The 14,779-nt window shown below is 32.6% G+C and overlaps 1 protein-coding gene across 6 annotated transcripts; it reads left to right on the top strand.

The window, feature by feature from the left end:
• The first annotated feature begins 207 nt into the window (after positions 1-207).
• LOC136784903 (cystinosin homolog) lies at positions 208-12,897 on the top strand. Of its 6 annotated transcripts, XM_066745840.1 has the most exons (11): positions 208-403; positions 648-862; positions 1,595-1,713; positions 8,365-8,416; positions 8,489-8,579; positions 8,640-8,819; positions 9,709-9,949; positions 10,038-10,157; positions 10,243-10,531; positions 10,615-10,717; positions 12,375-12,897. In XM_066745840.1, the coding sequence occupies exons 4-11, from the start codon at positions 8,377-8,379 to the stop codon at positions 12,448-12,450; spliced, it is 1,140 nt and encodes a 379-aa protein (XP_066601937.1). In that variant the 5' UTR covers positions 208-403; positions 648-862; positions 1,595-1,713; positions 8,365-8,376; the 3' UTR covers positions 12,451-12,897. The 6 variants fall into 6 exon arrangements, with proteins under 6 accessions (XP_066601937.1, XP_066601940.1, XP_066601939.1 ...); XM_066745843.1 differs by lacking the exons at positions 208-403; positions 648-862; positions 1,595-1,713 and adding an exon at positions 4,718-4,761; XM_066745842.1 differs by lacking the exons at positions 208-403; positions 648-862; positions 1,595-1,713 and adding an exon at positions 7,767-7,850.
• The last annotated feature ends 1,882 nt before the right edge of the window (positions 12,898-14,779 follow it).

Raw genomic sequence — 14,779 nt, 5'->3', positions numbered from 1 at the left:
TATACATTTATACGAGTATCGTTATGAGAGAGAGAGAGAGAGAAAGAGAGAGGGAAGGAGATAATCGGTAGTAACGGGCATGTTTGGGTGGGGCAATTTTCAGGGATGTCTTGGCGGGGAGAGAGGAGGGGGGGAGAAGACGTTCGATCAATTTATATATACAATGTCAAAGGCTCCCACGATTCATTGCGATGCCGACCGTTTCACGCGAAACTCACTACGGTTTCTCTCCTCCAATTTGCACGCTGTCAACTCTGAGAGAGATTTTTCTCAAGGCCGAACCATTGACACCCGGATTTTCGACTCCCAAGATCAAGGCACATCGAGGTCACCCGTTAGACAGCTTCTAAGAATTGATCGATGGATTTGGAATTTTATCGATAAGATCGAGCACCGAATTTTTGTGAGTCTCTTATTCTAGAAAAAATTTTCAAGTGTATTTGTCACTTTGAAAAATTATTAATAACAGAAAGAGTTTTATAATGTTTATTTTCTTGTAATTGAATTTTATCGTGCAGGAAATTTTGTGTTTCTTTTCTTGTTTATCATTCCTTTTATCACTGTGTTCTTGATTTGATACTCGACTACCTTCTTTGGTATATATATATATATTACTGCATTATCATTACTTCCACGTAACGTTACAGATTATAATTGTGCATGGCAGTGATCTGGCCTGTTGACCTCGTGCACCGTGCTACTTTAACAACCTACCGAGCGAGCAGCCACGTGCTCGTAAAAAACTGGAAGATATTCCGGTGAATCCTTCGTGTCTCGCCACTCTTGAGTTTCCTCGTCAGCAAACTGGAGTCTTTTGCTAAAATAGAGGCTGGAAGCGATAGGAACTATTCCCCTGGATGACGTAAGTATAACCAAATTTCCACTCGACCGAGCAAACTCGGTGAGAAACTACGATTCGCCAAACGACGTAACGATAATAAGAAACAGAAGTTTTCTCAATAAACAAATTCGTTGAAATCGTTGAGCGAGACTCGATTTACAAAGCTGTGCAAATATTGTAATTACAAATATTTTACTCTGTTTGAAATCAATGTACAGTAAACACAAAAATTTACTCGATTCAAATAATTCTTGCATCGAGTAATTCCTGTAAAATAAATTACTTATTTTATTAAATAACTGACTTGTTTAAAAAAATTGCTTCTCTCGAAGCTCAAATTTAATACGTTTAAATGGAAGTTTGTTAACTCAAAATAAATGATTTTAGTGGGAATATTCAAGGTATAATTTAGTTTGAATAAAATAATGTTTTTCTTAATATAAATATAATGTATACTTAGTTTATTAAATAACTGACTTGATTAAAAAAGTTATTTCTTTCGTATCACAAATTTAATGCGTTCAAATGGAAATTTGTTAATTTAAAATAAATAATTTCAATGGGAATATTGAAGGTTTGGTTTAGTTTGAATAACATAACTCTTTTCTCACTATAAATAGAATGTATTTTAGATGAAATCCTGGTACAGTTAATGGTTGAAAGTTGGAATAAGGGATGTAAAGGATAAAAATGTTCTTTGGGGTCGACTTGAATTGATCTGGGCAGAGTTAACCAGGTTTGATTCGATTGCAGGTAGTTCCAACGAAGGAGCGTGTCTTCTTGGGCAGAAATTGGACGTTTCTGCACGGGATTAGTCGACGAAGGATTTATCTGTCGAGCGGTTTCTCTCGCTACACGGCGAAATTCACCAGGTGAGTCTTCCTCCTTCTTCCTATCAACCCCCCCCCCCCCTTTTCTTTCACCAACACCACCACCAGCGAGCAACCCAGAAGGGATTGAATCGTCCAAACGAAATTACGAAATCGTTCTCGGTCACCGGGATAGCTGGCGTTTCGAAATTGGCGCGCTTGAAATCTCACACGATTCGAACAGTTGATGACACTCGAAACCGGAAACACCAGGCGTGTCTCCCTGACTCGCTACAGTAAGTCATTGACTCGCGTGAGAAATCACGCGGATTCCAGCGATTTCTCATATTCGTTGGGACGATTGCTCGATAAACAATACATTTCCTCGGCAAGTACCACTTCATTAACACAATTCTTCTCTCTCTCTCCATTTTTTCTATCCATTCAACTATATTTTCCAATTGTTAACTACAATATCTATACGTTGCAACGCGTTCACGTTCACCATAATTCGTAATAATCTCTCTTAGAAAGACAAAAAATATTCGAGTTACACATTATCAGTACAATATTATTTTCATTGATATATAATTATATAGTAAAATAGAATTTTTTCATTAAACTCCTAAATTTTGTTTTTTCTTTTGCAACTGTTTTACCATCGCTAAAGTTTCTCTCGTGTATTTCATCACGATACAAATCGTGCTTTTGTTATTGTTGAGTCGGGGAGAGAGGAATGTGTCGATAATGAGAAATCTGAGCTGCTGTATTGCACGTGAACGATATTGGGATCCATCGAGTCGTACTGTTCGATTCGTGCGAGGAATTATCACTGATAAGAAGCAGTCAAGACGCGTTAACTAGGAAGCTCCTACATTTCTCCTTATCACTCTTCATATGCTATATCTCGGATGAATCAACAGCTTATAATAATTTACTACACGAGTCTTTTCCACCTATCTCTCTCTCCGCCTTTAACAAACCAATTACGAGTACAGTTCTAGTGGAGACTTTGGAAGCACAACATTTATGAAAATTCACCCCCAATTTTATTGATTTTTTGCTTGCAAAATTATTTAATAATATGTACTTTCTTTTAATTAATTTATGCCGTAAATTATAACAAATAATTTGTTTAATTTCTGTAAATCATAAATCAGCATTGTGTACTATATCTATATATGTATAGTATATACGTCAATATATACTTAACAATTAAATCAACGTATATTACACGACCTATTTACAGGACACGCAAATCCCCTGCACTCGCGTGCAGCCAATAGCCTCATCGAACTGCTTGTTTATTTAACGGAACTCGTGTAATTTATTACAAACAATGCTGCTGAAAGTAGCATTGGTACACGTATACGAGACACGAAACTAAAGTGAAGAACGTGCGTTAGAATAATTGTTTATTATAATCAGGTAATTGATGTTGATTCGTCAGCAATTTCAAGAGTCTTTATGAGGAGTCCCCAGAGATAAGAAAAGACAAGATGGAAATGAGATACAAAGCATTTAAGAAGCGTTGACATTGACCAAAAGAATACGTTAATATCGTCTGCTATCAGTTTTTGCCTCGTTGATCATAATATATAAAGAGAAAATTTATATTGTTTAATTTTTTTTCGCATTTTAATGTTTTTAATTTGTTCACGAGTGAAACTATGAGGACCTTTCCTATGGGTTTTAATTATTAAAACGAAAGTAGGGAGATTTCCACGTCATGAGAGCAATAAGGCGACTGAATTTTACGTAATACGATATACCGCATTAATAAAGCTACCTTGGATATCTCATTTCTTAGGCATATGTCCTCGAACGCAGTAGGACAAGGAAAGTATGCACTAACGATAAATCTGGCATACTGATCGATCTACTATATCCAATTGAAAATAGTCTACTTTCGAAAACAGTAACAAGTTTATTTAAATCGTGCTCTGACGCCTATCAGTTATATAGATTACAAAACACTATCAATGAATTAACTATTAATATTGGAATCGTGAAAAATATAATTGGTATAATAACACGTTTAGTGACTCTCGCAGAAAGAATCAAACAACTTTGGAACGAAATTGACTTGTGGCAAAGGAAACCTGAAATTTGCCTTGGCAGACAAACTGATAAGAAGATAAGGCTAGACCCTTGTAGGCTATCAATGACTCCAAAACTGTTTTATCAAATAAAACTTTTGTTGTAGCATTGTAATCCGAGCAATCCACACGTCCTGAGTTATTTTTTTAATTCCAAGAAAGCTACGTTATATAGATATTACTCTCCATTATTGAATGATTACTGGGGTTTTTCTTAATCATTGATAATGATAACATTAAATGTCTGATGATCGGTGGAAAGACGATAAGGTTTATTCAATATAAATATTTCGATTTATTTATTATGACTTGCTGGATCACAGAAATAAAATCTTAAGAACAAATATTTCAATGTACTCCAAACTATTAAGGGGTTCATTATTAGATTATAGTATAGCGAAGGGAATAATAGAAGCATAAGTAATTGTAGATAGTTCCACGCGGTCTTTGCTGTACATAAAAAACAATTATTTATTTCCATTATTTCGAGATAATCGGTATACATATATACTCAAAGCTATTTAAATCTTTTTTCCATAAATTCAATTTGTAAAAATTGATTAATCAATATTACTCCAAAACTACAACGTTTATTCTAGACCAATATTTATATATTCATATTTATATTTTCAAATGGTGCATGTCTTTATCAAGGAGGAAGAATTAATTAATTTCTCGCTGAATAATTTTTACTTTGATTTGGACCAAATAGAGAGAAATAAATCTAGCTTATCTTTTAAGATAGTCTCGGATAATTCGTGAAAAAAAAATTTTAATGTAAGCTACCTTTATAATCAATTGGTTTAAAACCAATGAAAACTTTAAATTCATTGCTGAGCTACTAGATAACCAATAAAACGTATTTTTAAAGATTTTCCAGCTATGATAAGCTACAATATTCCAACGTTTCTCGTAAAATAAAGCTAAAGTACTCGACCTTCTACCAGTCGACGATAATGCTTGAAAAATGGCTAAAGTGCGATACTGGATACGTTCGATTCTTCGTAACAAGGTATCTTTTCAGACAAAAAATCTTATAGCAAATCATTCAAAGAAAAACACACCAGAAGTTTCTATAAATTTCAAACGCACATTTTAAAAAATCTACAATTTTTCTAACACTCGAGTACAATTTCTTTGCAGTTTCCATTAAAATTTCAATGGATCAAACATTTTTAATCTCCACAAAATTTAATTAAAATCAGTTATGAACATTACAACACCTATATACGTTCGCCCAGAAGTGTTTCCAACTCGAAACACAATTTTCTTTCATCTCGATAGAATTTGTCGAAAATCTCGCGTTTCAACCACCACTTTTTCATTTTAATTGAATTCGCCGCAGAACGAGTTTTTCGAGCTGAAAAATATCAAAAAGTTGTAGGTTTCTCGCTTCAAATGGTAGAGGATTTTTGGTTATCAAGTGAGGGTGGAGGGATACAAGTGAATAATCGAAAAATAGTTGTTACATTGTCAAGTGATAGAAATTATATGGGAGAATTTTTGAAGCACACAAGAATCGATTTTAGACGAAAATCGAAGCTATCTTGGAGTAAAGTGCATGACTTTCGATCTGGTGCGTATATTTTTTTCGTCAGGTATCATTCATCAAGCGTCTCGAGCAGCCTGATACAGGCAGCTATCGCAGTGGTCGTCGGTCACGAGACAATGAACTGTTCCTTTTTTTCTCCTTTTTCTTTTCCTTTCTTTTTCTTATCGGACAACACGTGATACCGAATAACCTGTCAGAATTCGCGGCGGGTCAAGCTTGCACGCGCTCGGAAGTTAAAACTTATTCCTGGCCTCGAAGATAAGCCACTTCCGTTTTGTAAAAAATATGTTTCAACGAATCCCCCCCCCAATCAGATTGTTACACACTCCGGGTGTTTTTTTCCGCGACGAGTCAATCATCGTAGCTGCTATTAAATTCATAATTCAAATAACAACGTTTATGGGAGGCTCCTTCCACCATTTTTCTTCATCAAACAGCTCGCCGCGTTTCGCGTGTACCATATCAAAGGGTTTTTACGTACGAATGATATAAATACACCGTGCAAGTATTTGTTTTCAAATGTCCATGTATTTTTAGGTCTCGTATAGAGTATCATAATATTTTTTCTCTTATTTTGTTCAGGGGCTTTTGTTGTGATTATTTAGTTTAAAATAGGAGTAAATTATTTTTCAAGCCTATTAATAAATTAATATAGAAGGGCGAGTTTTGTTATATTCTAATTGGGTCCTTTCTAACAATAAATGTACACATGAAATAAATCCACTGCACAAATATTTATTTTCAAATTTGTATAAATTTTTGTACATCTATTGAGTGTCATAATATTTATTCTGATGCATATATATATGTTATTAATAATTTCGTATTATAATCATTGAGTTAAAAATGACAGCATCCCTTGATTTATTTCCAAGCAAAAGACTTAATTGTCCCAATATTTCTGTCGATCAAATAATTCTACAGCTGCTCAACGATATATATAGTAATCAAGAAACACCCTCCAATCGAGCCAATGCTAAAAATTCTTAACCTTTTCGCACTATCCACTTTATTTTGCTCAACGTCATATGTCAAAATTTTAATTAAAAAAAATATTTTATTTTTAACGATTGTATAATAAACTAATAAATAATATACTAGTATAATTTTTTGTATTAACTCTTACAAAAATCGTATTATTTTTTTGCGCTGCTGCTATATTTTATGCAATAAGGAAGATTTGGCGAAAAGTTGTTGCATAATTCGTTTGTTACTCATCTCTCTCTCTCTCTCTCTCTCTCTCTCTCTCTCTCTCTCTCTCTCTCTCTCTCCTTATATAATTATCATTTTTCTGTCCTTATCAAACAGCTCCTTTCAGTACAAACCAAGAGCGTTTTCCGTAATCTCGATGGAACTTCACCGAGTCTTGACCCACTAAATGAGTGTATTAAGTTTATCTCGAGACAAACAATCCGGGTTTTAACTGAATAAAGAAGGCGAGTATCCTGTGTGTTTAGTGGAGGCTAGAGAAAGGCGCGAATATATATATATATAAAATAAGTTTGTTTTGTTTTTGTCCGAGTCACGATAAAAATCATTCGTGTGCAACGAGATATTATATCTAAGGATAAGGGTTAAGGGAATATTGCACATCAGGTTATCCTTGTTTTTGACCACGTTCGATCTGTAAATTTCCGAGAAATAAATAATATTATTAACAACCCGCGCAATAAATCAACGCTGTAACGATGTGTTTCCTCCTACATCCGCAAAAATTTTTTCCTAATCGCATTTCCTTTACTCCGTAATTAGATTATTCCTGGCAAAGTCGTTAAAATAATTCGTTTAACCTTCGTAATTTCTATGAACACTGTCGCTGATTCCTGCAGATAATTTAGATTCATTTTTAATGAGAATTAAATGAATTCTTGTGAACTTCCGGTAGCGATTATACCTATATAAATTTTCGCCTTGTAATTTTTTAAAATATTTCTAAAATTTTACGTATATAATTCGTCATTGAAAGAATTTAATTTTATATTTTGCTTTGTTCTCCATGGTATAATTGTCCTGTAAATAATGGAGAAGGACGTGTCATATTATTTCCAAGTATTTTAGAAAGGTTTTGCAGGTATACAGGGTGGTAAATGTATGGAAATTTCCATTGAGGGTCAGGTAAAGTTGAGCATAATAAAGGTCGCTCCAATCCAGTATAACCAAACTAACAATGAGTAAGTGCCGAATAGTTATCTGAATGCACGCGGCAAGATGGAAATTTCCATTGGACCGACTAGCATAGAGTGGAAAATTTTTAGCTGGACAATAATAAATGTGTACTTGTAGTGCTTTTACGCAAATTCTATTCGATTTGGAAATATTGAAAGATCTTTTAGAGGGAGAAAGTCTTTTATTAAAGCAGCATACTGCATCAATATCTACGTGTATGTGTAGTATGTACTATGTAGGTATACATGTGTATCGAGAGATGTAAACATAGCAGATCCACGTGCAGCCTACAGATGGCACTCCGATAATGCTGACATTTGCGTGCCGACGTAAATATTGTCTGTCAAATGGGCACGTAATGTACGACCGGCCGGCAAAACCACGTAATTTTTACTATCTTGTGTAGAACTATTGAAAGAATGCTACCAAATCTACGATTTTCATTGAGTTGTTAGTTTGTATGTTCCATAAGAAATTTTCCGAAGACCGATGCACTTATGAGGTTAAGTTCGCGCGATACAATCAAAGTCGCTTTAAGCATTTAATAACAATGAACTTGTGCCCTTTTCTCAATTCTGGATAAAATTATATTATGCTATCCTCTTTATGCTACACTAACAATTCGTGATGACACGAAAAATTAGTCACGTGTTTTACTGTTATTTTTAAAACCTTTGTATTCTTCAAGGTTCCCATAACTGATTGTTCATGCTCAAACTAAGAAGTTTACTGCTGTCTTTGTAAATTTCACTGTTATAAAATCAAGGGAGTTATGCATGTACCATGAATCCATAGTTTCTATATTAATACTTTATTATCTAAAAAGCATTAACACACACACTGAAAAGTCTGTTTGAATGATAAGTCAATTTAAATGGATCATAAAATTTGTTACAGTTGGTATACAAGATGGCATTATCATGTTACGTGGGATTTCTGCTATTACTGGGTGAGTGCAAATGAACAGATAACAAATTAATCATTTTCTTACCATGCTCTTAATAACATATTTATTTTATAGCTTTTTGCCTGACCGATGCTTCTTTTGAAGTATCAGAGAGAGATATAACAGTACATTTAAACACCGTAAAAAGTATTAGATTATCTATAACGTAAGTAAACTTATCCTAATTGCATATTACAAGGACTCATTCAAAATAAATTTGTTTTAGAAACCCTTTGACAAGCAATGCTACAGTATCGTTGGACATTCAACATCCTGACTTAGTCAGTGTTCACCCAGCAAAATTTAATGTAACAATAAAAGAAAATGCATGGGACATTTCTATAAAAGGTCTAAATGCAGGGCATTCCATTATTAGTGCCAATGTAACTCCAAGCAATATTACAGAGTAAGTAATTTAGATTGTAAAATTAAAATATCAAGTGATTAATGAATTTAAAACATGAACTGGTACTATGTTCTATTCAATTTCTAAAAATTAAAATGTTTAATATCTTATCTTTGTGTCCTCAATATTCAGAACTGCTTAATTGTCTTAGACAAATTGATATACACTGGTCTTTTAAATTTAGATCTAATAATGATTATTATATCAATAGCAATAGGTTGATAACAGGCTATGAACTACAATGGCAAAATTAAAGTATATAATAAAGTTATGTAGATTTATCATCTAAAAAATCAAAACTCCCATACTAAAAGTATCTTGTGGCAGATATTGATACACCTTATTTATTTACCATGAGTAACTCTGAAAAGATTCCAATCAGTAGCACTCTCACCAGTTCATTATTTAGTAGCAGCTATTAAGATAGCCTCTTGACCTCAACTTGTCATGAAACTCAAACTTCAACTCCAGTCAGTCAGTGCCCAGATTTTGAGCAGGTCACTGCTTCCTATTATTTCAGTGATAGCTTCAGTTCTTAATGTGTTATATAGTGCATACTGACTGTGATCTACAAGAGTATCAATTATTCAAGATTGTCATTGAATTATTTAGCATTAATGCTAATTGTGTTAATTATTTCAAGTATTAAAGTTGTGATATATATTCTTTCTATTTTAACCATTAATTAGTGACACCATTTTCAAAGTTAAGCATAATGACACTTTACACAATATTAATAATAACTAGGGATCAATTTAATAAACTTAACTTAAAGTAAGAGTTATTTTAACAGAAATAAATATATATACTCTTTGAAAATTTTGCAAATTTTACAAAGTGCTTAACGTTCGAATAAAAGCTATAATGGATATTTATTTTATTGTTGCAGTTTCTCTCAAGCATTTGTCAGAGTTACAATTGAAAAGTCCGAATCGCTTTATCATATAAGTGCAATAGTAGGATGGATTTATTTCTTAGCATGGAGTGTCAGCTTTTATCCACAAATTTATACCAACTACAAACGGAAAAGCGTAGTTGGACTAAATTTCGATTATTTATCCTTAAATCTCGTTGGATTCATAATGTACGCGTTATTCAATTGTGGACTATATTGGGTACCAGATGTAGAGGTAAGCTAATATGTCATTAGTATTTATGGATATTCATAAGTAATACAGTAATTGATGGAAATCATTAAGAAACAAATTTTACTTGCAGCAAGAGTATTACAATCGTTATCCAAAGGGCTTAAATCCAGTTCAAGTCAATGACATTTTCTTCGCCTTGCATGCCGTATGCGCTACAGTAGTAACGATATTCCAATGTTTTATCTATGAGGTAATGAGCAATAATAGATCATTTTAATATTACAAGGTGTTTATGTCCACAATGTTAATGCATAAATTTGGTTTTCGTATTTTAGAGAGGTAGCCAAAGGGTATCGACAACGGCACGAATAATTCATGGCGTATTTGCCGGCTTTATTTTTATATCTATGGCATTAGCATTCACAAATACAATTAAGTGGTTGGATTTCCTATACTACTGCAGTTATGTAAAGCTAGCCATTACTCTTATTAAATATGTACCACAAGCTTTCTATAATTATAAAAGAAAGTCCACCGTTGGATGGAGCATAGGAAATATATTTTTAGACTTTACCGGAGGCATATTGTCAATGCTACAAATGATACTTAATGCATACAATTATGGTAACTATAAGCCTTCCAAACGAAAAGTAGAACATTCGTTAGAAAATATCACGGTGATAATAATATCCTTCAATTTGAATTAGATGATTGGGAAAGTATATTTGGAGACGCAACCAAGTTCGGTTTAGGATTCTTCTCAGTCGCTTTCGATATATTTTTCATCATTCAACATTATGTATTATACAGGTATGTTAATGATTTTTGGTCACTCTTAACTTTTATTGTACTAATGATGATTTATGGTCTCTCTTGTTTGTCGTATATTATTAATGCATGGGAATATATACTTTATTTGTTTCTGCATTCCTTTTTCAAGTGCATATAGATTTGCATGTACTGGAGTTGACAAACGGAAGTTTGTCTGGATCTTCATTGGCAGGTCTAAATGGAAACATGCATGCTTCTGGTAGCGTTTTTATCAATTAACATTTTGTGTATCCCAAATGTTAAATGGTTTATTACAAATTATTAAAACTGCTTACAATCGTGCTTATGCTTTAATGCAGAGTCTTCAGTTGCTTATAATTTTTTCATACCACTTCGCTGTACACTTGTATAAGGTAGAGAAAACTTTTCATTTTCCAGATATATCAATGAAAAGGTGATCGACCTGAATGGCCGAATATAATCAACCTCCTCGTCGTAATAGTTTTAATTTTGTACAACAAAACCTATTTTTCTCTAAATACAGACACACATAAAAGTATTGTAGTTAGAGCGAAAAAACGAAGTCCGAATAGTTTATAAAATAAAATTAATAAATTATTTAATAAAAAGTTGTATATATAGAAATTAGGTCAATATAGGAATAGCGCGTTTTTATAGATATTTTTAAAGATACAGTATTAAAAATAAATTATACACTTTTTTAATATTTATTAGCTTATATATAGTTAAATGCTAGATGCCATGAGGAGACTTAATACTGTAGGACTTTTATATACGCGTGTTTGTTTTATTTACTTTTTATTTGCTAATCTCAAGACATAATTTAGACAAATATAAGGAATATTATCATATATTTTTAAGAGTGTACATAATGAATACTAGTAAGCTATAGAGGGATAATATGTTACAAATGATAATTAGGATTCAATTTAACAAAAAATCATTGTAGTCATAACATAATATAATTATAACATATATTTTGTACCAGTGAGATTTAACTTATACTATAATAAAAGAGCATCAAAGTTATTCGCGAGAGGAAAATATGAAGAATTGAACAAATAAGAATTGTCTGTATAAATAATGTTATCGATTTAACACATTATCACCATACAAAAAACAATAATGATCCATCTTAGCTCCCCCTTGTGTTGTTGGCTAAATATTAAAATAAACATTTTTTCACCTTCCAATCCTTTAATTGCATTCATTCCTAAACTTTAAATGTTTCTTATTAATGATATAGTTGAAAATAAATTGTTCATATTGGTATTTTTTTAAGTTTGGCATGTTGCATGAAAATTTTCATTTGAATCATTGTTAAACCTTCTCTAACTTGCATGATAGCGAAGGGCTTTGCAATGATTTATCTTAGAAACATTTATAAAAATATTAGTATGTTGCTGCACATTTTTATGTATTGAAAAGGTAGGTAAATATATGTATAAGATTTTAATTCTTTTTGCATGCTTATATTCTTTACTGCTTGCCTGTATGTCCTAACACAATAAATCAGTACAACTAATACAACTTTAAAAACTAATTTATTTTGAAAGTTTCAAACAAAAAATCTGTAATGCTAAAAATTAGGGAATATTTTATGTTAATTTCATCTTATTAGCTTGTGATTTTATCAATACTTGTATAAAAAAACAAATTTTAAACATTTTCACAGGGAATGCTTAGAATATGCCGAGATACCTGGTGAAAGCAGTGTGAAAAAAATTAAAGAAGAATTACCACCTGTTTAATATAGAAATGTCAAATAAGTCATTTCTTATAATTTTGTATTATAGTAAAAACTCATCATTATATAAATATCAAAATTATGTAAAAAAGGAAAAAAATAGTAAAAAGTATCATAAGCGTATGAAAGGAATAACATACAAGAAATATATTTTACAGTTCAGTTTTTTAAAGATTGATTGTGTATTTCTCTAGCAAGAAAGAGTCATTAGAAAATTGAATCTATTTATTTGTATTAAATTATGTGATATATTTTATCTTGCGTATTGACATTTGTTATGTAATTAATTTGCTATAAAACACATTTTGTAATTTCAAATCTTTAGTTCTGACTGGTGCAGTGATAATGTATAGCACAGTCAACAGTCTAACTATAGAGTTTTGACGTCATACCCGATTTAAAGATGTCCGAAATCCGAATGGTCCGATAGTCCGATTATCTATTTGATTATTTTCAGCAGAGATGAAACGGGAGATTGCTCATGCGAGGTCCCGAGGCAATCCCTACCGGTAGGCGGCGCTGGTGTTGGCAAACGCGTGTCTCAGGTCCATCTAACCCCTAACGCCATCTATCGGAAGAGACCACGAAGCACGAGCGTTAAGCTTAGAATAGGGTAAAACATATATGCATTGTTGCCAGAAAGCGGAATAAAGAGAGAGCGGAGATATTTTCTCGGACCTCTCTGTCTTTCTCGCTGTTAGCTTCTAGCAGAAGAGTCGAGGCAAAATCTTTCCGTTTCGCTTTGTCGAAAATCTACCAATATTCGATGTCATTTATATTTGCAGGCCAATGCCTTTATACATGATTTTTTCAGCATATTTATTTATCAGCATTGACTTATTTAAATCAATAATAAATTAAGGAAATGCGTATTTGATATATAATAATTATTTTAACTATAATTTCATCGTTATATTTCGCTTATTTCCGTAAAATCTGCATTTCTTTAGTTTATTATTGATTATTGTAAGTCAATGGCAATTAAAAAAAATTTAATCTTAAAAAAAAAAGAAAAATAGCGATCAGGAATCGAACCCGGACCCACGAATCGCCACGCGATTACCTTACCGCCTAGACCACGAGGCTTCTTCAGTGCACCGTAAACAGATAGTCTTTTTAAGGGCTTGAAATCTTCTATTGAAACATAAATAAACGAAGAACCGACATCTTTATTCATTATTATTCTATGATAATGGTACACAAATTAAAGAATAATTATATAATGTAGATTTTCAAAAGCTTTTCCAATAACCAAGAACGGAAACTGCGAGCGTTGATTATTTATCTTCCTTCTTGGCTATTGGAAAAGCTTTTGAAAACTATTCAAAATATAATTATTCCTTAATTTGTGTACCATTATGACAGAATAATAATGAATAAAGCTGTCGGTTGCTCGTTTATTTATATGGTTTAAAAGAAGATTTCAAGCCCTTAAAAAGACTATCTGTTTACGGTGCTCTGAAGAAGCCTCGTGGTCTAGGCGGTAAGGTAATCGCGTGGCGATTCGTGGGTCCGGGTTCGATTCCTGATCGGTACTTTTTTTTTTTTTTTAAGATTAAATTTTTTTTAATTGCCATTGACTTACAATAATCAATAATAAACTAAAGAAATGCAGATTTTACGGAAATAAGCGAAATATAACGATGAAATTATAGTTAAAATAATTATTATATATCAAATACGCATTTCCTTAATTTATTATTGATTTAAATAAGTCAATGCTGATAAATAAATATGCTGAAAAAATCATGTATAAAGGCATTGGCCTGCAAATATAAATGACATCGAATATTGGTAGATTTTCGACAAAGCGAAACGGAAAGATTTTGCCTCGACTCTTCTGCTAGAAGCTAACAGCGAGAAAGACAGAGAGGTCCGAGAAAATATCTCCGCTCTCTCTTTATTCCGCTTTCTGGCAACAATGCATATATGTTTTACCCTATTCTAAGCTTAACGCTCGTGCTTCGTGGTCTCTTCCGATAGATGGCGTTAGGGGTTAGATGGACCTGAGACACGCGTTTGCCAACACCAGCGCCGCCTACCGGTAGGGATTGCCTCGGGACCTCGCATGAGCAATCTCCCGTTTCATCTCTGTTTTCAGTAGCTTCGACCAAAGTCACAATCACCAATCAACGTTAGAACACTTAGAAAAACTATTTATAGAGAATACGGAAGAATGCTAGTTAACACACATTTTGATTAAAAAAACATTAAATTTTATTATTCAATGTTATTTTTGTAAAAAATATATGCTAACTCGCGCTTTTTTATCTTGAGTATATGATTGTGAGGGTGAGGGCTCTATATAAAACGGTTCCTACTATACTTTTCGT

This window comes from Prorops nasuta, unplaced genomic scaffold (genome assembly GCF_024137725.1).
Source record: "Prorops nasuta isolate Cenicafe-Biocafe unplaced genomic scaffold, Cenicafe_Pnas_1.2 PNAS00096, whole genome shotgun sequence".
NCBI lineage: Eukaryota > Metazoa > Arthropoda > Insecta > Hymenoptera > Bethylidae > Prorops > Prorops nasuta.
Note: the sequence above shows the minus strand (reverse complement) of the source record. Positions and strands in the feature narration are given on the sequence as shown.